The 27,142-nt window shown below is 34.3% G+C and overlaps 1 protein-coding gene across 5 annotated transcripts in view; it reads right to left on the bottom strand.

The window, feature by feature from the left end:
* Positions 1 to 8,066: 8,066 nt before the first annotated feature.
* Positions 8,067 to 27,142, bottom strand: part of LOC124090539 (serine/threonine-protein kinase TNNI3K) — a 127,885-nt gene continuing 108,809 nt past the window's right edge. For 2 of the 5 annotated variants that reach the window (XM_046441166.2, XM_046441169.2), the window contains 8 exons: positions 25,814 to 25,908; positions 25,096 to 25,245; positions 12,314 to 12,400; positions 11,428 to 11,484; positions 10,570 to 10,662; positions 10,428 to 10,485; positions 10,113 to 10,307; positions 8,067 to 9,385 (listed from right to left, as the gene is read on the bottom strand). In XM_046441166.2, coding sequence (XP_046297122.1) covers positions 9,241 to 9,385; positions 10,113 to 10,307; positions 10,428 to 10,485; positions 10,570 to 10,662; positions 11,428 to 11,484; positions 12,314 to 12,400; positions 25,096 to 25,245; positions 25,814 to 25,908 — 880 coding nt within the window. In that variant the 3' untranslated portion in view covers positions 8,067 to 9,240. Of the gene's footprint in view, positions 10,308 to 10,427; positions 10,486 to 10,569; positions 10,663 to 11,427; positions 11,485 to 12,313; positions 12,401 to 25,095; positions 25,246 to 25,813; positions 25,909 to 27,142 lie in introns of all 5 variants that reach the window. The other 3 variants (XM_046441168.2, XR_009226505.1, XM_046441170.2) reach the window with 3 other exon arrangements.

The following is a 27,142-nucleotide window of genomic DNA, read 5'->3' as shown; positions in this document are numbered from 1 at the left end:
AGTGTTTCTAATGTCTTATGATGGCTTAGAACCCACTTCTAATATGTGAGGTTTAGGTATTTGTTTGACTGGGATGACTTTGGCAAAGATTCTAATGGAAGGTACCCCAAGAGATAGTAGATTTAACCAGGTTTGTTCAAGTAATATAATATAGAGTGGGCAAAATGAATGAGTTTTCCTCTGACTTAAATATACCTATTTTAATATAAAGGGAGTATATGTCCAAGGATATTTAGTTAATGAGGTGATAAAAGCACAATTTTTAGAATTAGCGGGTGCAGCCAAAATGAAATGAGACATTCTAATGGAGGCAGCTGATAGAAGAACATTTTAACTGGTCCCAGAATAAAATTTCAGCTATTTCTAGAGGAGTACAAACAGAGAACTACTCAGGACAACAGTATACTATAGCAGTGGTGTATGGAAGTAGGAGGAGCTCCGGTTGAGGAAACTGAATCCAAACGGAAATGTGATGACAGTATTTGGGACAAGGAAGGCCCTCTGGAAACTAAAAATAAAACAAGAGGCAGGGGTGATTTCACTCAGAGAAAATCATACAGTGAATTTCTTTTTAAATAATGAGTAGAAAAATCCACTGTTTTTCTGGAAGCTGGGAGCTGAGGACAGATAGACTTCACATGGAAACTGAGAACACCAGAAATGGAAATGGAAACTATGAACAAATATCAATACCTGAATGAAGCTTGTGTATAGGAATACATTGATTTGTAGCACTAAATGGTTAAGGAGCACCTTCTGTTGTTTCAGGACAACAACATTCTCTGAATATAATACTTGTAGACTTTCTGTTTTTTATTTTCATTTTTATAGAAAAGTATGTGTGACTGTATGTTTTGTCATTGATGTAGCTTGCATGCCAATATGTGACTTATGCTTTTAAATTTACATAACTTAGTTCATACTATTATATAATTATAATATTTCTTCTTGAGCCATATTTTGATTGAGGGACATATGTTTCCACATTCCTAAAGGTAATCTTGGGTTTTAACGTAACAAAGGTAAATGAGATTTATTTTGAAATTAATTTATATATAATATGGTCATTAAGTCATTTTCACTATGGTTTTTCAATTAATGGTATTAGTTTATTAATTGCAAAAATGTTTGTATAAACAAAAATATTTAGCATGTTACTAACATATTTGTGTAACTGAGCAGATTTCTTGATTATTACCAGTATCCAAATGCCTCCTACCTGTTATCCATAGGGCAAATAGGGTCCATGTAGTACAGATTTCTGGTTGCCCATCAAAACTCACTTCCTCCCCTGGCACACATCTAGTTTACATTTCTCAGCATCCCGTAAAGTTACAAATATGTTCTTATAATTGAACTCCAGAGAATGGGATATGACTATAACAGATATGTGTCAATCTAAATGCCTACCCCATACAACATATCAGAAACAACTTATATATTGTTGTCCCACTTACACTACCTTCAAAGAGGATGACTTCCAAGGAGACCCGGTAAGTCACACATTGAATATGAGTCCTGAGAGACCTCATGCATAGGGACAATCCCAACTACATTGACAGCAATGGTAACTGTTGTTGTTTTTTTTTTTTTGTTTTTTTTTTAATGCATCAACTTGGAAATATGACATCTGATGACAATTTTGGACATAAGTGTTTCAGAACCACAGGTTAAGTACTTAAGCTCTGAAGTCCTAATTCCTAAAGCATCCATTGTATGTAATGAATTGATTTCTCTTTCTTGCAACCCATTTGATCATAGTTATTTCTCATTCTTGGAAAAATTTTAAAAATCCCTCAACTCATTTTTATAAGGTTTAATTTCCTTAGAAATCCATTTTTGAAAGACTGGAAGCATCATGTGGAAATATATAGGTTTATATGTGCATTGACATATAACACACATGTATACATAGATATGAATCTTTCTTTATATATGTGTATCTATTTATTACACATTTACCATCCCTAATATAGGAATCCAAAATCTAAAATGCCTCAGAATGCAAAGATTTTGACACTGCAAAGATGCTCAAGAAGTTTTGGATTTGGGAGCACTTTGAGGTTTGGATTTTCAGGTTGGAGATTCTCAGCTGGTAAACTTTGTGAAAATATTCTAAAACCTAGAAGAATCCAAAATCTATAACATTTCTTGTCCCAAGCAATTTTGATGAGAAATATTCAACCTGCACATATAATTCTCTATTCTACTAAGGCTTATATTCTTGAATTCCCACAAGAATTGTTGTACACTGCAATTGTCTGATGTTGAAATTTTTATTTTTGTTTTGGTTACCTGTGAAGATTCTACACTCCTGGGAACTTTCTAGTATTACTCATGAATTATAAGTAAGTTAGATACTTTAAAAGGGCCTAGTATAGGTAGAACAATTCTCATGAAAACTGATGGGTCTTGAGACTTACTCTGTACCACAAGTACCATGAGTCTATAGATCTCTGACTTTTGCATCAATTACTGAATGAATGAATGAATGATAATATTTTATTTAAAGTGATGATATTTAAAACATTTGGAGGTACATTGTAACTCAATTTTCTAATATTTCACTGATAACAGAGAAAGATGAAATTGTATGGCAAATAGTTAAGAGGAGTAGTTATCATCAGACTAGAAGATGGCTTTCAAGCTTACCTATCTACTAGAAACACCTGGAGTGCTATAGAGATTTGGATTTAATCAGTTTCAAGATTTTTTAAAGTTTTTTTTTTTTTTTTTTTTTTTTTTTAGTGATTCTGTGTAGCCAGAGTTGAGAGTCACTGTACTGTGGTATTTTCTCTTTTCCCCACATCACAAAAAGTGCTTGGCAGTCTTATTTACTATGAATTCCCAAGTGCAACCTAAGATATTTGAATCAATCCATTAAAGGATATGGCCTTTGAATCTGTTTTTTAATTTAAAAAAATTTTTGGTGTTATTTATTTTTTTAATGAAGGTCTCCAAATGATTCTTATGACTAGGAAGTTTGGGAAATATTTCATGAGGCTCTAAACTCTGATAAAGAAAGTTCTATTGTAAGGGTAAAAGAAATTGAAGTTAAAGCGTAAAAATTAAAGGGTAAAAGACCAGGCATTGTAAAGTTTCCAAGCTGCAAGGTCTGAGTTAAAATGTAAAGGATTAGGTATTGTTAGGTTTCTATGCTACCTGCAAAACCTGAAATTCCTGTAGCTGTTAGGACAATACTGGAACTGCCCAGTAAATATTCCCACTGACTCCCTGGTTGTCCAATAACTTGGAACTCTGTGTAACTTGTCACATAGTCATTTAGGCCCTAAAACCAATCAGTTTGAATGTGTACCCCGTTTAGAACTGACCTATCACCCCCGCCCGACCTGTTCCCACCAATGAATGAACTAATCATGTTTAGGAGTTGTTGTTCAATTTTCCTGCGCCTCATGATGATTTGTTCTGATGTATACAAAGCCCTCCGCCCTCCCCAAAAAATGTACTTAAGCAGTGCTCAGCCCCTGCTATGGGCTCTGGGCTGCTTTCCCTTCTTGAGTGGGCACAGAGCCCCAGCATGCTGGTTCAATAAATCCCCTTCTGCCAATTGCATGAGTGGTCTCTTTCTCCAATGCTTCGCTGGACCCTTACACTATGATCCTTCCTTCTCAGCTGTATCCCAGAGCATAGCATATATACTGGGTCAATCAAGAATCCAATAAGTATTTTACGTTAATTAATTAACCCACTTACTTCTAAAATGGAAATTAATAAAAATAATTATTTGCAAAATTTAAAATACCACTTGTAATTACTGGTTTTATACCAGAGAATCACAAAAACAGAATTACCAAAGATTTCACAAGAGTTTCAATGGGTTTTTTTGTAAGACTTCTGTAAACATTTTAATGTAATCAGTTAATTGGTCTGCATGAAGTCTCTTCAAGAAGGCATTTGTCAATGGATGCTAAGTTCTTTTATTGCAAAAGTCACAAGTCAAAGAATAGCTGAAAATGGGACTCTAATCTATGCAAATGAGGACAATAGCTATATTGGAAAAACAATAGATAACTTCTTTTACTTGATCATTGTGTTGTTTTAAAGTAAGGGAGTTTTATATTTTGTGTTCAATTGAAAGGCACAGACATATGTCAACTTAAAAACAACTATTAAATTTTTCTATCAGTTTTTTTCTTTGATGCTTCCTAAAATCTTCACTAATTTAGTTAAATGTCATCTTTAAAATTAAGATTCTTTTAGTCTTTACCAGATTTGTCCTTTTAAATTATCTGTCATTCAACATTAGAAAGTTTGCTGTTTTTAAATTATCACTAATTATTTTCCTTTATATTCCCCAGAATAAGCTGACACTCAAAAACCAGCAGTGAGTCCTTCTCAGATCTAGACTGCACACTAATTAGCTGTGCTTTATAAAAATAAGTATCTGTATGTATGAGGTTATTGTAGAGTGTTTTTTATCAACGCTCTCCCCATATAAGAGAACAAATGAGGGACTAAGATCAATAAAATTAATATTTGTGTAGAGTTCAAAACTTGTAAAGTCTCATGGGAGTGTGGTATAGCCATTTTGTAAAGGAGGTATTGCTATTTCATTTCTTACAGTGCTGTTATAAAATAGTATAGACTTATCTGGGAGAAGACCAGTCATGTGCTCAGTATATATTTGCAGCAATGTTTCTGTTTCAATGTCAAACCCTTTAGAAAAGGTATTTTTCCAAGAAAACATAGACTACTCTGTTAAGTAAAAAGCTTTAAAACATTTAGTTGTAAACCATGGTTTGCAAGACCCAATGTCACAAGATGAGTGCAAAAAATTTAGGCTAGGTATAAGCTGGTAGATGATGGGTTCCATAGCAATTAGTGTACTCCTGCTTAAAGCTTTGAATACTTTAAAAATATTTAAACTCCTTGGGCCAAACAAAACATATCTGAATAAGAACTCAACCTTTGCTCCATACCAGCAGAAGTAGTATGTGGAAGAAGAAATAAAACAGAACACAGAAGCATGTGGAGATGAGATGAAAAATGGTTTATGGATTAGAGGAATCAAAATTGTAGGACCGAAATACAAATAGCCAAATTTGTAAATATTATTGATGCCCATCCAAGATCAACAGACTTCTATTTCTCTCTTTGGACGTAGTTTCATTGTTGTAGTTAAAATATAGTACAGTACTATCTTTAATCAGTTTCCTTATCTGTAAAATGGAGATAATAACACTGTAGCACAGAATTGCTGTGAAATTAAATGAGAACATGACAAAATCTTAGTGGAGTTCTCTTCGTGTTGTAAAAGCTATAAATGGTAGGTATCATTGCTATTCTCATAATCATTGAAAAGAATTATTCCCTTACTCATTCCTTCAATTTTCCTTTAGTATATACTGAAGATCAAAATTAACTTTACCTACTGTATAATACGCCTCAGAGAGGCTTTTCTTGCCAGGGAAAAATCAAATAATATCAATAATCGCAAATGCAAATACAGATGTGTTCTTTTTTCTATAGGTTTATCAGTAATCTTAAACAGTTTCTTTCCTTAAAAATTATAAATGGCATTGAGTAAGTTACTCAGATTTTGTCTAAAAGTAGCCATACTTGTATCGACTAGGCCATTTCTTCCTAAAATGTCATTCTTAAAGTATTCAAAGCCTTTGTTTTAGCTAAAAATACATTGATTGAGCATCTACTATGTGTGGACACTATGCTCAGTTCTGGAAATGTGGGATGAAGATAAAAAGGTCTCTGACTTCAAGTTCTGCCTTGTCTGGAGCACTGGGGAGATAAAAATATTAGCAAATCATGTCAATAGAAAGGCAAACCAGTGTCTGAGTTCCATACACTCTGACATGCATATTTCCCTCTCCTATTTTCAGTGAGACTCCCTAAATACTCTGAAAAACAAGGGTGAATGAATATAGTAGGAACAGACTGAGGCAAGAATCATGCCCATTCTTCAACCTCTGGTTTTAGCTCCAAGACCACCAGGAAGCATTCCACTCTACTTTGATTTTTTTACTGACTTGCAATCCCTTTAAATTTTCTGTTTCAAAGTTGCTATTTAAAAATAGCTTTTAAATCATTTTGGCCCTTAATCATTTTGATTCAGTTGCTTCTTGGGTATATGACCTATCTACCCATTAAATGGTAGTAAACCAACCCTTGGAGGGGCAGGATCCATGTTTTTTTTGTACCTGCATTAATCTGGAAAACTGAATGTTTTATTGTTGTTATAGTTTAAAGATTGGTAAAAAATAGTGCACAAATAATTGATGCACTAGTTGGGACAATACATTGAAGGTATCTATTTTTTCATAAATTTTGAGGAATTTTTATGCAATTCAAACATTTATGTTAGAGGAGCAAAAATGGTAAATGTAAACCTGTATCTGTTATATATAGTAAATATTTTATATTCACTTTTAGTCAACATTTATACTTTTTAGTTCTGCTATATAACTGATGGCAAAAACTTGCACTTACAAGGCAACAGAATGTACACTTAATTGTCCTACAAATGAAGAGTTATAGCTAGAGAAAACTTTCAGTCATCACTCATTTGTTTTAATGCCATTTGCAAAGATGGTTAGGGTGGCAAAGTAATAATCCCTAAACTCAAAATCATCAGTTTGCATTATGTTAATTTATCATCTAAATCTGTTTCCTAAATACTGTTAGCAAAACTCAAAGAAAATAATTATGCTTATTAACATCATATTTGTTTGTAAAAAGAGGTAAAAAAAACCTATAGTTAGGCTGGGGTTGTGGCTCAGCAGTAGAGCACTCGCATAGCACATGTGAGGTGCTGGGTTCGATCCTCAGCACCACGTAAAAATAAATGAATAAAATAAAGGTATTTGTATCCAATAACTATATATATATATATATATATATATATATATATATATATATATATATATATATATATATATATTAAAGAACCTATGGTTAACAGTGAAGAAATTACTTTTATTTGAAAATCACTAAATAATTATAAACAAGTCCCATATTATTTACTTCCAAGATTCTACCACTCTCATGTCTGATTTAATTTTCTACTTTCATTTATACTTGCCACTAGAGAAATTCTGCTTTTCATTGCTTATCACAGAATACTGCAGTAACTTCCTTAGCATGTTCTAGACTTTACCTTCAAGGTTATATTTTGCCATAGGTTAATTACTATTTCTATAATGTAGCCTCAGATTTGTGATTTCCAGCTCAAATATCCTTAGTGCCTACTTTTGCTAAAAGAACAATGTCTAAACCCTAGTCCAGCCCACACTGATTTCTGTGCTCTTGTTTTACTTTTCCATATTTCTTTCCTAATTGTCTCTTCATACATTATATACATAATAAAAACACATGTTTTGTACTAAGATGAAGTTATTCATAGTTCCTATGTATGCCTTTACTTTTCTAATCTCAATCTATTTTATAAATGTCTCCTGTGAACCTAGGATCCTTTTTCAAATTCTATTCATCCCTTACGACCAAGGTCACATGTCACTTATTCCATGGAGCTGACACTGAACTCCTCAGAAGTAAGTAACATTCTTTGTTCTGAAATTTTATAGAAAATTTCACTCTCTATTTTATGGAACTTGTTATTTGGTACTTAAAATATATTTAGGTGAATATTTGTTTCCTCTTAGAATGTGAAGGATCCTTAAAAGTAGATTCTGGTGCAGTTTCCCTTTGTAAGTTCTACTGTGCCCGGTATAAAGGCTTTAAACATAATAGATGTCCAAATAGTTTTTGAGTAGAGTGATTCATTAATATTTAGTAGCTTCAGAACTGTGAGGTTTGTATAAAAGACTATATAAAGGACTCATATGAACCTTACTGATAATCATTAAAGCAAAGTTATTTTGTGGAATAATATGCCTTATTTCATAAACTGCATCAGTGGTTTTCCAGCTCTTCTCTACAGTACCTTTGGGATTCTACAGACATGACCCAGGGCACTTCCTACTTAAAAGGGGAGGTGCCACACTTTGTATATTGGCCTTTTGTGTAAGACTTTGCTTGGAGAAAGGATTCATTATTTAAGAAAACTTTTTTTTAGAGAGAGAGAGAGAGAGAGAGAGAGAGAGAGAGAATATTTAATATTTATTTTTTAATTTTTCGGCAGACACAGCATCTTTGTTTTGTATGTGGTGCTGGGGATCGAACCTGAGCCGCACACATGCCAGGTGAGCGCGCTACAGCTTGAGCCACATCCCCAGCCCAAGAAAACTTTTTGAAATCCCCTGAGTTTCCACCATGGGGGCACTTTGATTCTACCTTTGTTTCAAGTCTCTATTTCTCATGAAAGCCTCTTCACATGAAAACTAGGTAAACAACCTGCTCTAGTTTGGCTGAATTCACTAATTCCAAAATACCAAAATAGTAGCACAAAGTATTACTTCAAATAGGGTCCTCCTCTAACAAGTGACTTTGTATGAGACAGTCTTTAGGAGTCAATGAGCTTAATTCTTGATCTGATCTTCCTTACCTGGAAAGTACAATCATGTGTTTGCTTAAGAATGAGGATATGTTCTGAGAAATGGATTTTTAGGGGTGATTTTGTCATTGGGCAAACATCACAGAGTGTACTTATATGAACCTAGATGATATAAGTCAATCACTAAATATGGTCTCTTGATGCATGAGATGCAGTAAACATGAGATATATGAGGTCTGCTCCAGCATAACATGCCATATTGTTTTACAGTAATTTTTTTAATAAGTCAAAGTGGTAGTTTAAAATTATAATAAAAAGTATAATACCAATATTTAAACCAGGAATGTAGTTGCTAAATTATCATTATCAAAATGATAATTGTGCTATACTTGTGCTATGCTTTTTTATACTTGCAATATTATAGGTTTTTCACATCAGTACTGCCACAAACCTGAGTAACATGGTGCACCACTTTACCATGGCTGCAATGTCACTGAGTTATAATAATTTTTCAGCTCCATTATAATTTTATGGGACCTTGGCTCCACTCTCATGAATACACTGTCATGAGGCACATGATTATAGTTTGTTGGCACATCTCACAAGCAGCACTCTTTCTGGAAATTCTTTCTAGATTTGGAAGATGCCTGAGAAGCACTTTTATATAGCCTTCTATTTTGGTAAAAGACAAAACTTTCTATTGCCTAGGCTTATGATAGCCCAATTCCTTGTTCACAGAGTAGGGAGAAAATACTCATCTGCAGTAAATCTAAAATGTATCTTTATTGAATCTATCTTAGGCTACTAGTCAGTCAGACAATTCTAAGTTCATTATTAGGAAAAAAAAAATACCTGTTCAAGTCACGGTGTATAATTGGCTGTGTCAGGTTGTGAAGGTATTCCATACCTTTGGCAACATCTACTGCAATAATTAATTTAGACTGCAAATCAAGAATCCTAAAATTTAAAAACAGATTCAGTGGAAGGAAAAAAAGTCAAAACCAATGCCATATCTTTTAAAAGAAATCAAGGTATATATGTTTTGTTTTGTTCTGTGTAATTTTAGTCTATTTTTAATTAATTGAAGGTTATATGAAAAAGTTTAACAAATCTTTCTACCTCAGAAAATGCTTAATTATAGGTCAACTCGGGTATACAATACGTTTCATTTAAAATATTGTACTTGATTTTCTAATTTATTTGCAATATATTTAAATTATTTGTAATAATGTTAAGATCTATTTTTAATAACTGTACAAAACCACATTCTAATTACTGTATGTATAGATCTAGGAAATAAATTCAAATTAGGCTTGTGCAAGATCATTTCTTTTTAAAACTTCCTTATATGGTGATCTTGGTAATTATTTTCTTCTGAGTTTACATATATCTGCTTTATTGGTATGTCAAATAGCGTAATAATGTTTCAGTTGCCAATTTAAATTCCTTGAATTTGTTACCTTCAACTGAATTCCTATTAATAAGTCACAGAAATATTTCTATTCCTTGAAATACAATAATTAGTCATAAATTATTAGCCATATTTAATGCACACTCACTAGTATTCAGAGGTTTCCAAAGGTGAAGGTTCATGCAATCAGAAAGCCTCAGAAATGCCTCAGGAAAATTTCAATGCCATGTTGAATGCCATTTTCAAGTATAAGGCAGAACAAGAGACTCATACCTCTTTTGCTCATGAAGGAGGGAAAACAGAGAACCTCCTGATATGTACTGAGTGACGATGGCAAATTGGCTGGGATCATTCAAGCAAGCACCCACAAAGTGAATTACACAGGGATGATTGAGCTGGCAGAGAATAGACACCTCTCTGCAAAACATATCCACATCTGATTTGGAGCAGTAAGTGTTGGCCCGATAACTAGAAATGGCAGCAAGAGGAAATTCTCATCAATTAATGAATCCAACAAGAGGTTTGCTGTGTATATAGTTGTCAAAGCTCACTACTCTACCTAGATGGTAATTTTTTTCATTTGCTTACTGTTTTATAGCCACTATTTTATTTCTGCATCGTCCTTTATATACTTTCCCAAAAGATCCTAAAATTGTTTAAAATAAATAAATAAGTACATATTATCTTGAGCTCATTTTAATTAAAGTAGAACTATAGTTTCTTAGGTTACCTGAGCCAATAATCTCATGGAACTCAATTTCTGAGAGTTGAAGATGGAAATGTGAAGGCAATCCAGCCCTTAGGAGGAGAACATCAGCTTTCTCTGCAAACAGAAATTGTCATTATACTTTTTAAGATTTAAAAGCACACATGTGAATATGTACTACACACACACACACACACACACACAGGATATGGCATCCCTGGGGTACAGTTTATATAACATTGTGATAAAGTTCTTATCTCGTCAATCCTTTCAACCCGCTATCAATAGGTTAAGTTAAATATCAATAAACTAAAACTCAAAAGGATGCAAATTAAATGACAGAAAACAAGCACTTCAAGTATCTAAAGAAATATCCAAAACTAAAAAATATTTTTAAAAGACCGCATATTCCAAATAGTTAAATATAAATTTATAATGTAATAATATTTTATACCCTTCTGGTCCAGTGGAATTAATTTTGGTTTATAGCAAACATTCAAAAAAAGTTCCCAAATTATTACTTATTTTTGGAAAAGAATTATGCTTTTGCTAATTTTTCCCTAAGGTACATCCATTCCCAATTCTTCTAAAATAAATATTAGTATTTGTTATTTATATTTTATTAAAAAATACAAATATTCACAAAGTATTATGAGAATTGATGCACTTTAAAACTCATAAAATGTTCTCTGTTATATCTTAATGAACTGAAAAGGCATAAAAGATAAGGTTAATTATGAGAAGGATGATCTGTTGATAATATTTCTTATGCTTATAAAATAGTCATTATTCATAATATGTTAAACAAACTAGAATGTTATCATATTTAGGCAATAATTATCCTGAGTAATAAAATATAAGAGTTTTCCTATTTACAAGTACCTTTTGTCATGCTTTTAATCTTCCCCAATAGGGATGGAACAGACACATAGGAGCCATCTAGAAATCAAATTATATAATAGAGTTGAAAGTAGCAATCATTTTTTTCTACATAAAAGTTCAACATTATAAAAAGAAACAGGTGATGAAACCAAGAAAAACTATAGCCTAAGGCCCAAATCTATTCTCTGGATACTGAAACTGTATTACAAGTGTTTATTTAGAAAGCACATAAAAAGATTAAAAAGAAATCCAATTTGTAGCAGACTCCAGCAGATTTAATTTGTGTCTGGCTATGAGTATTCTCTGCCCTGCCATAATAGGTAGCTGAAATGGAAAATGATCCTTCTCAGCTTACCCAGGCCTTACTACTCTTGTCCAAGCCTCATATACATCCAGTCCAGGTAAACTTGGAGAAACTGTGGATTAATGAGAGTTAGAAAAAAGCCTAAATGGAAACTGCTGCTTCTTCTTCCTTTTTTTTTCTTTTTAAAATTTGCTCTAATTAATTATACATGACCGCAGAATGCACTTCAATTCATTGTACATAAATTGAGAACAATTTTTCATTTCTCTGGTTGTATACAAAGTAGAGTCACACCATTAGCACAAACATACATGTATGTAGGGTAATAATGTCCATCTCATTCCTCTATCTTTCCTAGCCCCATACCACCTCCCCACCCTTCTCCCCTTTGCCTTATTCAAAGTTTCAAATGGAAGCTTCTTTAAATTCATTCTCACATAGACAATTTTTTTTTCTGAAAATAAGGTTAATCTGACAAAGTCTATGCTCTCCCACTATCCCCAGAATGATAATAATAGAAACACAGGTTTGCCTTTAGGCACGGTTTGTACAGCAATGAAACGTGAATAAAAATGATGGTACCTCCTCCAGGCTGAGAATATTTATTGCAGGGCAGTTCATCCTGGGGTCTCTTATAATGCTTCAGGAGTGTGACAATGGCATCATGGCCTTAATGAAAAGAAAAAAGAACAAAGAATCTTAATTTCAGCTTGATTTATTCATTAAACCACTGGTCCAAAAAATGATTGGAGGTAGCTTAAAAAGAGCACATATCTTAAGGGACAATGTACTGCAACACAAATTTAGTATCTTTATTCATTTATTAAAAATAATTTATTAGGATGACTGTATGTGAGGCACTGTGGTAGGTAAATGATACAATATTATGAGGTAACCATGGTCATAACCATAAGAAGCTTACAATGTAGTTGAACAAATAATTATAGGAATAATGAGAATTTCTAAATGAGGAAATAATAAGTGCTAAGAGAGTATATAATAAAGGCATGGTTAAAAGGGTTCAAAACACATGTGGTAACTATATTTGCTGTGATTGTGCATTACATTTGATTGGCAGTTCCAGTAAAGCACAGTGCTAAAATAAATAACGTGCGTTTCTGTAGTGCAAACAGCTGACTGCCCATAGATTTTGTAGTCCTCTTTTGCAGGGTTATTTTGTCCCTGGGAATGGATGCCTACCCAGGGACAAAATTTCCATCTGACCTTCATATAACTGTGGCCTTGTGACATATCCTCACCAAGGCAGTATAAGCAAAAGTGACATCACTTCCAAATCTGAAATTTAGGTTGCAGTCCATCCTTCTTTACTTCTCCTATCTGCTGGCTGGATGCAGAGAATTCTGAGGTTCTAGGGGTTGAGAGAAAGTCATCTACTGAAGGGAACTGCCCATCCTGGAATGTTAAGAGATTAAGAAACACCACTGACAGTCTGCAGTTTATTAATTGCAGTAGGAACTTATTATTGTGAAAGATAAAAAATGTTAAATGCTCATCTGAGTAAACTATTGATTTTCAATAAAATAAAACTTTGATAGTCCTTTATGTTTTTGCTATAAAAACAATCTACTGAAGCTAAATTATAAAAGAGAAAAACCATCAACCTTAAAGACCTTATCAAAAGACTTATAAAATACAATAGAATCCATTGTAAAAATGGCAGACTTTAGAAATTGGAAAAGCACAGTACTTTGGTCAGCCAATGACTAGCTAATGTGTAAAGTATATGCTGACAGTAGTACTTGCTTATCAAGGACTCCCTTCAAAGATTTTGAATGAATTGTATATGTAACATCATGAGATAGAAAAATTACCACGTTTACTGGCACTAAAAGTTTTCCCAAAGGTAATATCCCAATATCACAATTTTTAAGAAATAAAAAAGTATTGTGATCACAAATGAAAAAAACTTACAGCAAAACTTACATATAAGCTATCTACATAGTTAATAATTCATGTCCATTTTGTTATCATCTTTAGCTTTCTATTCATGACTGATTCTTTTTCTTAAATCATAAACATAGGTAATGCTGAAATAATGGGGACCAGTTGCATGAGCACTGTTTATTTAAATTCTTGTATGTTCATGATCAGGAAAAACTCAAGAACCTGAAAAGCATGAGCTAACAGACAAGTTTCTAAGTGAAGCCTAAATAGGTAGAGATAACAGATAATACAAAAGCCTGAAAAATGAGCAAACTTGCCATGTTCAAGAAATGAAGAAGTCCAGTGTGGTTGCAGTATGACAGGCAAGGATGACAGTGGTATGCCTCTATATGGAGTGGCGCTTTTCAAACTTTTAGGGTGTGTAAGAATCACTTGGAGGGTTAGGCATGTAGCTCAGTAGTAGAGTGCTTGCCCACCTGGTGTGAAGCCCTGGGTTCAGTACCAACCCCCAACCACCCAGTTCTCACCAAAAAAAAAAAAAAAATCCTTAGAATACAAGTTAAAACACAGATTCCTGAGTCCTATCTTCAGAGATTCATTTTGAAAATGTCTGTAGTAGGGTGTGAGTGTTGCTTTTCTAACAAGGTCCTTACTGATGTAGAGATTTATAGGTTAGGGTCATAGCTTGAATTTTGGTATAGATAAGATGGGGAACCACTGAAGGGTTTTAATTGAAATATATATATATAGTCTTGGACACAATACCTTTATTTTGTTTTTTTATTTTTATATGGTGCTGAGGATCAAACCCAGTGCCTCAAATTTGTGAGGCAAGTGCTCTCCTGCTGAGCCACAAACCCTGCCCCTTAAGAATATTTTTTGTCTTACACATTATTTATGTTAGTTTTGGGGGAATAAGGATTGAACCCAGGGGAGCTGTACTACTGAGCTATATCCCCAGACTTCTTTATTTTAAGACAGGGTCTTGCTAAGTTGCTTAAGGCCTCGATAAATTGCTGAGGCTGGCCTTAAACTTGCAATCCTGCATCAGACTCAAAAGTTGTGGGGATTATAGACATGCAACCCCATATCTAGTTTGTCTTACTTTTTAAAAAAAAATCCTAATCTATAGATTAGAAATGATGATGCAGCCTTTAAAGACTATTTTCAAGATGAAGTAGAATAATGCAATCTGCCTTATAGTTCTAACATGTAAATGTGCCTTTGAGATCTTCTCTATTCTTGCCTTACTTTCCCCCACCCCAAGTATTATAAATGAATCACATTAGAACACCAGATACATTTTTCTACATATCAAAGTATTCATTTTCTATTGATGTTTCTGTTAATTACCACAAACTTAGTAACCTCAGTAATAAAAGTTTATTATCTGTTGTTCTGAAGGTCAGAAGTTCAACATGATTCTCCTGGGCTCCAGGTATCAGCAGGGCTGTACTACTTTCTAGAAGTCCAAGAGGAGAATCAATTTCCTTGACTTTTCCAACTTCTAGAGACTCCCATTTCCCTGGCTTGCAGTCCTTTTCCTATGGATTCAAAACCAGCAGTGATTAACTGAGTCCTCTTCATATTACTCTGACTTCTATGTCTGTCTTCCTTTTTCATATTTAAGAACCTCTGTTATTTTAGTAGGCCTATTGGGAAAATCCAGGATAATCTCCTCTAGTAAAGTCAGCATTTTAGCAACCTTATTTCCCCTTTGCATATTATAGGCTCCAAGGAACCTGTAAATCTTTGGGGGTTCACTACTCTGCCTACCACACTCAGTTCAGGGGAAAGTTATGGGCCTTTGCTTGCATGTTAGTGCTACCAGTTGTTCTTATTCTGTTAACTATTTTAACCTCAGCATTAAAGTAACAACACTCACAAAATACCCTTCGGGAATTACAGTGCCCCTCCACTTGTCCCTTGCTAGATTCATGGGTTCTGAGCTTCCTTCTGCCCTGCTCCATTCTGTCTGACTACCACCATGTAGTGCTTTTAGAATCTTTCTTTAACTTAATTTGGTCTTTAAGTGTTCGCAGTTGGAAAAACAAAAACTTTTCTTGTTTTCTGGGAGATGTTCCTTTAGGGGAAAGAAAACAACCCAAACCCCTAGTGTTTATCCAAGCACAACAAAGCTTAATTCACAGAATCCACCTCCCTGCCTGTCTCAGCCCTGTTGTGGAACCGACTCCAGCTGACAGACGAAGGCCTCGTGCTTTCCCCAGTGAAGCAGAAAGCTGCATCCTGAATCCTGAAGGACTATGTGAGTCAGTGATCACACCCTTGATGTTACCTTTCATTTCAACAGCTCTCTTGGCTCCACTTGCTCTGAGCAGTTTTAATTTCCTGCCAGCGCAGTGGCACAATTTGCTGGCATTTTCTTTGGGATGCTTTTCATCAAGAGCCTAATGAGTGCCTGGGTTCTGGCTGATGATAAGCATGTGGCTGCCAGGGAAATGCCAAGAGGCCCCCTCAGCTCTGGAAGGCATCTCTGTCTGATTTCCCACCTCCTGCTAACTGAGGGCTAAGGCACCCTTATATGGAAATGCTCCCCTGCTAGAACTGCTCTAACAAGCCACTAACGTGCATGCAAAGAAACCTGAAAACCATTAAGACCCAGCCCCACAACACTCGGCCACAAGGAGTTAAGCAGAAAAACATCTCGGTGGAGCTCAATAAATGGACTCCTTAAGCCAAACTCCTGATAATGGATACACTCAAATAACCAAGGTACACTAATGGAACACATCCAGAGATAATCAAACTTCCACTAATTAAATAAAATGTTTCCCTATATCTAAGAATTTACTATCTACATCCAAGTATTTTACCCAAATAGGAGGTTGCTATGTTATTAGCCTAATGCAGTTATTATAATGATTTGTGCTTTCAGAGTATTATTCACTGGAGCACCTGGGGGTTTTGGCAAATGTGATTTCCCTGCCAGCATGAAGTCCCTTTCATTTCTTGCTCCCCTCTGTGTAATCCCCAAATTCCATGCTTTCTCTTTAATTTGTCTTCTTGTGTTCCTTTACTGCTTACATTAGGTGTGATTTCTCCTCCCAGACCTCTTAACTTGCAATTTGATGAATAGTTCCTTCCAAATCTAGGTTTTTAAGGTTAAAATTTTGTCCAAAAAGATGCTACAAAGACAATTTAGTATCTACATCATGGTTATGTACACAACAGAGGCTTCATAATTATTTAAGAAGAAGAAGTATGATCTTTATTACTCCTCATGGTTTTCTTCCATCCTCATAATTTTACCCTAGAAATGATGAATGCTGATTATCATCCTTTGCTATGAGAATTATTTTTATATCTAGATCTGGAGATGAATGGCAAATGATATGAATACTAAAATATTCTCTTTGATTTTGTAACTTGGAGGCCCTTTGGGTCCAAGCATAAGTAGAGAAAATGAGATTTGGTCTTGATTATAAAAGCCAGGGAATTATTATTGACCTCATATATTCCAAATTCTAGATAACTGAAGGAGCAACCCCGCCTTACTTTAATTCCAAATCAAAAAACTTTCACTGAAATGACATATGAGATTTTGTCCATTATTTTAATATCTTACTTCCTATAATGTTAAAAACCCATTTCTTCAGAACACTGAAAAGTGGGATCAGAGGATGACTTCTAAAGTCTAACTTCCTATGGCTCATCTTTCTCCTGACAATTCTGGTCCCACACACCATCAATTCCATCAGAGGCAACAGAAATTACTGACTTGCTACATCTCCTCATGACTTAAATCTGAAAGATGTCTTAGGTTTATACTACAGAGAGAACTCACATCCCCTTTGATCCACTATTTTTCTTAGTTAATCACCAAGCCCAAACAAGAATGCCACCAGTCCTTCCCCTTAAGACAATAATTGATATAAATAAATGCTTTTCCCAACCAATACACACACACACACACACACACACACACATACAAGAAACTAAGCTGTTTCATTATCCTTCCCGTTTTTCCCCTTCTCCTTTCCATTCTACTTTCTTTTTCCCATTCCTTCCCATCTTTAAGTTTCTTGTGCACATTTTGGGCCCAGCTCCAATATCTTCCCATTATGTAGTTAGTTCTTTCTTCATGGATACTCAATTTTAGACAGTATCCTTGAACTTTTTACTCAATATTGCATTTCCTTTATTTTATTCATAGCACTTATTGTTACCTGATAATTTCCAGTTATTTTCTTACTTTTTGCCAGATTCTTCCAGCTAGAAGTGTGGAAAAAGCAGGGAGATTTTTGTCTATCTTAACATTTTTTTTTCTCTCAGTGTCTATTATATATTAGACTGGCAATAAATTTTGTTAAATGAGTGAATAGTAGTAGATATGAGAGATGCAATGTTGAAATAGAAGAGCTCTTTATTCTTATAACAAATACTGTCTAGTGGAAAAGAAAAAAATAATTATATATTCACTCAAATTTTATTTAATCAAGCTCTAGGAAAAAAAGAGGATGCTATGAGTGTGCAAATGGTGAAATTGTAGAGCAGTTTGGAGGAAGTGTTCCTTGAGGAATTATCTTTTAAACTAAGCTTAGAAGATGAAAATGAGTTGATTAAGCAAAAAGGGAGAAGAAAAGCATTTTGGCCAGAAGGAAGTCTTCACCATTCTGATGCATAGGAAGAGGAGCTTTAGAGCATTCTTTAAAATCTTCTGCTCATTTATTTGACTATTAGGATTGTGCAGTTAATAAGAAATCTACACTATTTATAGACATAGCTACAGAGACAACAGAATAGATCGAAATTAGTATTCTTGAGAACATTAGCTCACCAGGTGTCATTCAGTGGAACATGAAGAGAATATTATATCATAAATGTCTTCCTCCTCTTTCTCAATTTCATTTCAACAAGCATGTATTGAACATCCACTGAGTCATCCACTGAACTTCAGGTATTAGAAAATAAAAAGCTATATACCAAATGCTTGTTCCCAGGAAGTTTACGATTTGGTAGGAGAGATAGCTCTTCAGGATGGAATGGAGAACCGAGAGGTAAGGGAGTGCAGGTAATAGAGTCAAATGTAAACAAACAATGGGTATGCTAAACTGGAATCAGGGAAGACTTTCTGAAAGAGGACCTACAAAAGTTCTTGAAGGCTAAGGGGAAATCAGAAATTAAAAGAGTAGAGTCACGTGGAGTCAGATGTAGGGAAGGGGAGGGTATAGAGGCATGAGAAAAGACATTGGAAGATGGACTAACATGATATCATGTTCATAGATGCTGCCTTACAGGATTATTGTGCAGTGTGTGTGAGACAGGACATGAATGAATGCTGGTGGTGTAGCAAATATGATGATTTCGACACTTGGAGTACCCAGAAGACAAAAGTGATTGGATAAAAGGGTTGTGAGTCAGGAAGTACATAGGACATATGATAACAAGCTGGGACTTTTTCCTATCAGTGATAGTATGTCAATGAAGGGTTTTGAGCTGGGGAATGATAGAACCTTATGTTCATCTTGAATACATCTCTCACTCTATACCTGGAAAAATAGATCCAAAAGATGCTGGAAAAAAAGATAAGAAAAGAAAACGACAAAAGGTCTGGTAATTGGGCTATTAAAATTAGGCTATCAGGAGAAAGAGGATAAGGGTTCGAATTAAAACCACAGTAATAAAAATAAAGAGGCTGAGACAGAAAGATCATGAGTTCAAAGCCAGCCTCAGCAACAGTTAGGTGATAAGCAATTCAGTGAGACCCTGTCTCTAAATAAAATACAAAGGGGGATGTGGCTCAGTGGTGAAGTGCCTCTGAGTTCAATCCCTGGTACCAAAACCAAATAAATAAATAGGATAGACTAAAATATACTCATAAAGTAAAAACAAAGGAAACTATTTGAATGTAAATGTATGTGTGTAGTGGGTGAGAAGTTGAGGAGGAAAAGGAGTCAAGCATCATTCTAGATTTTTTAATTAGGTGGCAAAGTGGAGAGCAATGCTATTGATTATATAATGAATAAGGGTCACACAGTAGGAGAAACAAATTTATGAGGACAAAAATGATGTTCAGTTCAGTTCTGAGTTGTGCATATTCCTTAGATATCTAAGTAAAAGAATCTAGCAGTCAGATGGTGTGGCAGTCTGAAAACATGATCACAAACTCTGACGTTCTTCCTTAGCTGTGAGGAAGAACCCTGCTGCAGTAAAGAAGCTTGTGAATTTGTGCTGGAGTTTTAAAATATTGTTTTGTAGATTTGCATGCAACTCTTCATATTAGAATAATCATTTTGAATTACTTTCATAATATTTTGAATACTGATTTTCAAAATCTTCTTGATTCTGTTTCAGTCCAGAGGTTTTAGATGTAGTAGTATAACTTGAGTTATAAATAAGAAATATCAATATAATAATACATCATATGCTTTTCTATATGCTAGGATTGTCCAGTGGTGTTTACTTGTAAGACACAGCTTCATCAGTGGGTTTATTAAGCATACCCATCTTCCTAATATATCAGTATTTCTTATTGTATACAAAATCATATTGTAGATTAGGAAAGACTGTGAGATTTGGGAGTTATACAGACTTAATTATATCTCCACCCTTTATTTAACAATAACACCTATCCCCATTTTTATTGAGAATCTGTTAAGTTCAAAGCATTTACATCTTATCCTTAACCTTCGTTGGAATGCCATAAAGCGTTGGTAAATTTCCTCATTTTGAGGATAAGGAGTGAAAAAAATTAAATAACTGATTGAAGTTTGTTGAGTACTAACGATGGAATGTGGCAGATCTGACTGATTTTATATTGTGGTGGTAAAAGCCTGAACTCTGCAATAGGATAGACCTCTGGTGCCAGCTCTCTACTAACAGCTGTGTGACTTAACAATCCTAAGTCCCAAATTCTTTATAGTAGTAAGATAATGCCCATTCATAGGGATACACTGATAATTAAATTATATATATATATATATATATATACACACACACACATATATATATGCATATGCAATAGTTACTTAATGTAAGTTCTCTTCTACATTCTAAGTATGTAGATTCTTGCAGTTAATATATTTCAAGAAATTTGTGACTTATCTCCAAATAGAAATAGAAAATCTCATTCTAATAGTGCTTAGTGTTATTTTATTCATTTATATTTAAAAGAGAATAACTACATATGTAGAATGGTAACCAATATACAAAAAAACAAACACCCCCCCAAAAAAAACAACTCATGGATTTTGAAATACCCTCTAATTCTTTTGTTTAACCCTTCCTTTATCTCCCTCCTAATCTACTTTATCACACTAAACTTCAGCCCCTAAGTAGTTTAGATTCACTAAACTACTAACTATTCACTAAACCAGGAAATAAATTCTAATAGGTAAGAATGTAATATAGAAGCAGCCTATGAATTTATAATTTATTGTTGTAAATTTATAAAATAATTTAATGAACCTACCTCTTCTTCTGTTCCTTCCTAACCTTCATTTCTCAGTTATTTTTTACTGGCTAAAACCTGTAGAAACTCATGACTGTAAGATTTCATTACTTTTAGAGAATACACTATAGTACATTTACTATAAATAATTCACACCATACTACACTTGTCAAAAGGAATGAACAGAGTATATATCATGGTACAGGAGCCTTGATTTTTATTGTTTTTGCTCACTTACTCACTAATTCTCCAACTCCAGTTCCCTGTCATTGTGAATTAGAGTGCTTCTGCTGTATACAAATATTGTATTCTGGATAATTAGATATTGGGAGAGGAGCCTCTCTAAATTACTTTAACTGGTGTCAGTACCGAAGCAAATCAGAAGTTTTTAGTCTTGTTTCTGGTTTGGGTTATTTTCTGACCCTAAACAGCCTGACATAAAGGAGTGCTTTTCTTTGTCAAAGGCAGCCTTTTCAAATCTAACTGCCAGACACACTATTGAGCTATGTGTTCAATTCTAATTGGCTGAGATCTTTTCAATTCAGCAGTTTCATCTTTAATGCAATGGATGTAAGATTATGTGTAGGTCTTTTCAATGGGTTTTCCATACTGGTGATTAGGGCAGAGGATTTAAACATAACCAAGCTGCTGGCTATTTCTTCTAGCCAATTTAAATTGATTCATACAAGTCCTTTGTACCCCAGGGAAAGGGCAGAACAAATCCAAGTGAGTGAGACAGCCATCACTACACTTTCAGAAATAATAGTAGAAAAGAAGGGGGTGGGGGTAGGGGATGACTTGGAGAGGAGAAATACTCTAAATACTGTGAAATTGGAACTTTAAGCAGTCGAGCAGAGAAATACTGAAACTTAACCAGTAGGCTTCCGAGTAGAATCAAGAGCACCAAGAAAATTATTTCGAAGACTGATTCTGATCTCTTTAGGTTAAAAGGGCTATGCAAATAGAAAGTGTTCTTCATTTCTGATTCCACAGGAACTCATAGTGGGTAAACTCTTGTTTTGAAAATATTCCAAAAGAGACTAGACAACTTTTCCAGAACTCCAAGACATCCTTGAATGTACTATATCAGAATAGCAAAAGGATAGTTAGCTAAAATTTAGTCTGGGTCTGTTAAAAAATTTGGTTTAGAACCAAAGACACATTCTGTTGAAAAAGACTCCACTGTCTTTCTCTTCAGAGTGTAGAGTAGGATGAGCTATTCTACTGAAGCATTCAGAAAAATATTCCTTTTCAACTCAAAACTGCTTGTTGAATCTCCCTTATAGTTTCTCTCTCCTGGGATAGCATATGGTACATGGTAAAGCATAATGAAACCATTCCTATATCACCTCTATTCTAATAAGAAGGATCTCTATGCAGAGTTTTACTGCTTCCTCAGCTTCATCTCCAAATTGTTCAGGAAAGTTTTTAGTGTACTATATCAGTTAATTTGGCAACTCTCTCTCCAAGGGAGAAAGGGAAGCATTTCTTTATCAATGAAAACAGAAACTGTTCATTGTTGACAGTATCAACAAGGCCATTTCAATCCTTTCCGAATACATGAAAACAGTGCAACATTTCTCCAGCAAGAGAAAATAGCAGTAATTTCATTTTGCTGGTTTGACTTGCTTTGCCCTAGAACATATGTAAAATATCCATATGTCTCCTGGGTACTAACATTCAATTTATTAAAATTCATAGTAATAATGGAATCCAACTCTGATGCCTGGCACATTAGATGAACAAATAAAGGTGACAAATATGGCATATGTTGCAGAGATCAGTGGGAAAGTCCTCTAAAGCATTTTTGCCGTGGCTTGGCAGGAAATCTTAGGAGTTTATACAATGATTCATTGTTTTGTAAGGTGTGGAATTCCACAAAAAAATAAAAGTAAAGCCAGTTTTCAACTATCACTCTCAATCAACTACAAACAAACAAAGTCAACCCCTGTGAAGAGATAGCTGCAGCAGCAATTTCTGAGCTGCCTTCCGGAAGAATAATGCTTTGTAAACAGTCTTACTCTGAAACTCACATTTCTTAAGAGATGCTGTCTGAGAATCACTTGAATAAATGTAATGCTTTGGGTAAGCAGAACTTAGTCAGGCCTCCTAAGGCTTCAGAATATTTAAGATTTTCCAGCTGGTACTTAAAATATCAAGCTACCTAGAATTATTTTTTAACACAAAGGAGAAATTCTTTGTACCTAACAAAAATGCAATAATATATCCATCAAAAGAAATGCACAGTATACATGTATATGGATGTTCATAGGACAGTATTTTTAACAGCCCTGAATTGGAAATTATCCAAATGGCCATGGATAGCAGAATGAATAAGTATATTGTGATCTAGTCACAAAACATTATCCTATGAACAATAAGAATAAACAGTCTACAACATCCTGCAATAAGGATTAATCTCATAAATTGTTGGCCAAAAGAAGCCAGACACAAAATAGTACGTACCTACCACTGCATTATATTATATAAAGTTCTCTGAAAGAAGAAAAACTATGTCAGAAGGCAGTGTACACTCCTTTGGGGAGAGATTGAAAGATAATGTAAGTGGGGCTTCTAAGGTACTGGTCATGTTCACATTCATCATTTGTGTTCAGGGTAGGTTCAGGTTGTAAAAGTTAACTGAGTTGTGCAGAACAATATGTGCAAAGGCAGATATACTTGTATTTATACAATACTCAAAAAGTAAAAACAAAAAGATAGCAGATCTATAACTGTCTTATTATTTATGATTCCATGTTTATTATTTTGTCTTTATTAAAGTAACTCCTATGTCATTTTTTCACTAGTAGCCTTCAGATCTGTGTGTTTTCCCTTTTTGTTTACATGCTTAAAATGACTCCCCATTTCCATTGACCAAAATCAATCTCCCTTTTCATTGATGGATTTTCATATCCTACTTTAACCAGATGAGATTCAGATAGGTTCAACTTAGTAGGCTAAGAAATCTTATAGCTTAGTATGGCCTTATATGTTTATATCATTAAAACAAAGAAATATATTTCTTTTCATACTTTAAGCGTCCTAAAAACGTAGTCATCAAAGTTAACATAATAAGTAAAATGTTTCATAAAAGTCTTAATTATACAGTATTCAGTCATAACTACATAATTTCAATTATAGTAATACTGTATCATCTCACCTGAGGAATCTAAACACCTTAGGAGCTTATGTGCATATGCAGAGCTCACTTATGATGTACAATATGTCTTAAATATCAATAACAAAGATGGTGTTTCACTTCTGAATGTCTCTAGTTACCTTTCCCTTGAAATAAAGAATTTGTTATCAATCATCTTTATTTCTGACCTACTACAAAATCTACCACTTATATCACTACTAAATACTATTAGGTGCTTATTTTGTGCAGCCACTGATCTAAGCAATTTGTGCATATTATCACATTTAATATTTACAATCTTGTGAAGTTGGAGTTGTTACCTACATTTTGCAATGAGAAAATGATCCTAGAAAGATTAAATAATTTACACAAGGTCAAAAAATATGACTTGATATAAACCCAGGTGTTCTCACACCAGATCCCAAGTTCTCACTGCTTTGAGTTCAAATAAGTTAATACCTAAATACAAATCGTGGCTCCCTTACATTTTTCTAGCACAGGCACTATCAACAGGGTTTACTCTGACATACTCCTGTTTTTCTTTATATTTGTTTGTGTTTTAAAATTTGAATCCACATCAAAATTCCCCTAAAAGAGAGATAAAGATCATCTCTAATTCCACTCTTCTATCATTTCCTACCACAAGTTAGCACCTAAAAATGCAGTAGCTCATTCTCTTTTTCAGTGTATCAATACTGAGAATGCCTTCAGCTTATCTGCAGTGCAGGAGTTGGTTTCTCTAATGATGGTCTATTGGTCTCTGATCCAAATCTCCAGAGACTCAAATAAAATCTACAGAAGAAATGAGCATGTACATGTCTTGAAAGCAAAGGAATTATTGATGCATTGACATAATCTATGCACACAGTTCAATGTGTCACTATAGAGATGCAATGATTAAAAATATACCCTTTTCATAAGCCCACATCAAACATGTCTGCTCATCTTTTTCACCACTAGACCTGCTGGGATCACAAGCTACTAGATTCATATCAGCTCCATTATCCAGTAAGAACTGAACCAGGCGAATGTGACCATGGTAGCAAGCAGAGTGTAATCCTGTAATAGAAAAGAATAAAAGGATGAAAGGAGAAAGGAAGAAAACTACATTTTGATTTTCAAAAGGCAGTTGTCACCACATAACAACATTGTTTTCAGAGACAGAAAGCAATGGTTGATATACCTGATAATGAATTAATTTTATTATGGAGGAAACATACAATAAGCAAAAGAAATATTCTATACTAGTCAATCTATATAGACTGTATTTTGCTCAGAATTATTTTTTAGTATTTTTACACCTACAGTATTATCAAGAATGAATGTTAGTATCTTTATAGAAGAAAAAGAATGAAGATTCTCAAGAATTATTTTCAAAGCAGGGTAGCATGGTCAGTCTCTGGTAAAGACCAGAAGAGATTACATTGACTATAGGTAACACAACCGTCAAGCTGACCAAAATGTAATGTTTTTTTTTATTATTACTATTTACCATCAATGCTAAATGGTGTCAGTTGATAACAATATCCATCCTCACTGGGGTTGACCACAGTCAGGGCTCATTCCCCCTTGGCACACCACTGTTCTAGACCACCTCAAACAAGGTATGTTCTCACCCCAGCCATACCTGTATGGCCATCTCTTCCTTGGTGATTGATATTTACAACATTCTGATCAAGAAGAAATTTAACCAGATCAATGCTCTTTCCATAGGTACAAGCACTGCAAAAGTACAAAATAAGGAAAATAGAAGACCCTTCTATGGGCTGTGTGGTGTTCCCTCCCAATGCATAGGTTGAAGCTCTAATTCCCTTAACTCCATATTCTGAATTCATTTAGGGATACTGTATTTAAAGAGTTAATATGTTAAAATGGGGTCACTAGTGTAGGTACAGATCCAATAAAACTGGTATCTTAATAAGAAGAGGAGATTATAACAGATAATGACAGTCTGAGGGATGGATATGTGAAGTCACAGTGTGAAAGTAGCTATATTCAAGTCAAGAAAAGAGGTGGAGGCTCCAGAGGAAGCCAACATTGCTGACATCTTAATTTCATACTTGTAGCCTCTTGAACCATGAGGCAATACATTTCTGTGGTTTAACCTATCTGACCTGTGTGGTATTTTGTTATGGCAGCCACAGGAAACAAATACAGCCTTGATTAACCCAGGAAAATCTAGATGCTGATGTGTAAATAAAAGTGCCAAACAGACAAAGAAGGGGGGAAGGAAGGTAAGAGGAGAGATACTAAAAAATAAGTAAGCACTATATGAAAATGGTAAATAAAAATAAGAACATACAGTGATAAAATCTTGAAGATTTTCAAATCTGCAGTGAAGTAAAGAAGTTTTGTGAAATTTATAGAACTTTTGAATCAAGTATTTCCTGTGTTATTAGTTCAACTTTAACCTAAAAATTATTCTGCATGACAATGAAATATGAAATTCAGGAGAATCCTGAGAGCTGTTGTCAAATCAGGTCATATTTTGAAATTATTCCCTAGGAAAACTGTCAAATGTTGGAAGAATTCCTTGACCAGAAGGTAAGATCTCATAGCTGTCATTTTACTATGGGAGCTTTGGTTGTGGACTCAAAGTCCAGAAATCCTCCATATACTAGCCAGAGTACTTGGGACAAATCCTTAGACTTCTTGAATTTTATAGTTTTCACACCTGTTCTACAAGATGATAGATAATACCTCCTCAATACCACATTGTTGCTGAAATTCCAAGTGAATTAAAGCTTATGGAATCACATTACAAGCTGGAAAGGATGTCCATGATCTGCTCTTTTCGTTGGGAGAAAAAATTAATATAGTTAAGGACCTAAAGGAGATATGATTTTTATAGATAAAATTTACAACCAAATTTGTTGAACTATTTAATTGAAATTCTAATTTCTACTGTTTACTGAAAAAGCTGATAGAAAAAAAAATATTTTGTGTAATGTAAATA

This window comes from Marmota monax, unplaced genomic scaffold, assembly GCF_021218885.2.
Source record: "Marmota monax isolate L192 unplaced genomic scaffold, Marmota_monax_Labrador192_F-V1.1 WCK01_AAM20220418_F8-fsc00728, whole genome shotgun sequence".
In the NCBI taxonomy this organism is placed as follows: domain Eukaryota; kingdom Metazoa; phylum Chordata; class Mammalia; order Rodentia; family Sciuridae; genus Marmota; species Marmota monax.
The sequence above is the reverse complement of the archived record's forward strand: the minus strand, read 5'-3'. Positions and strand labels throughout refer to the sequence as shown.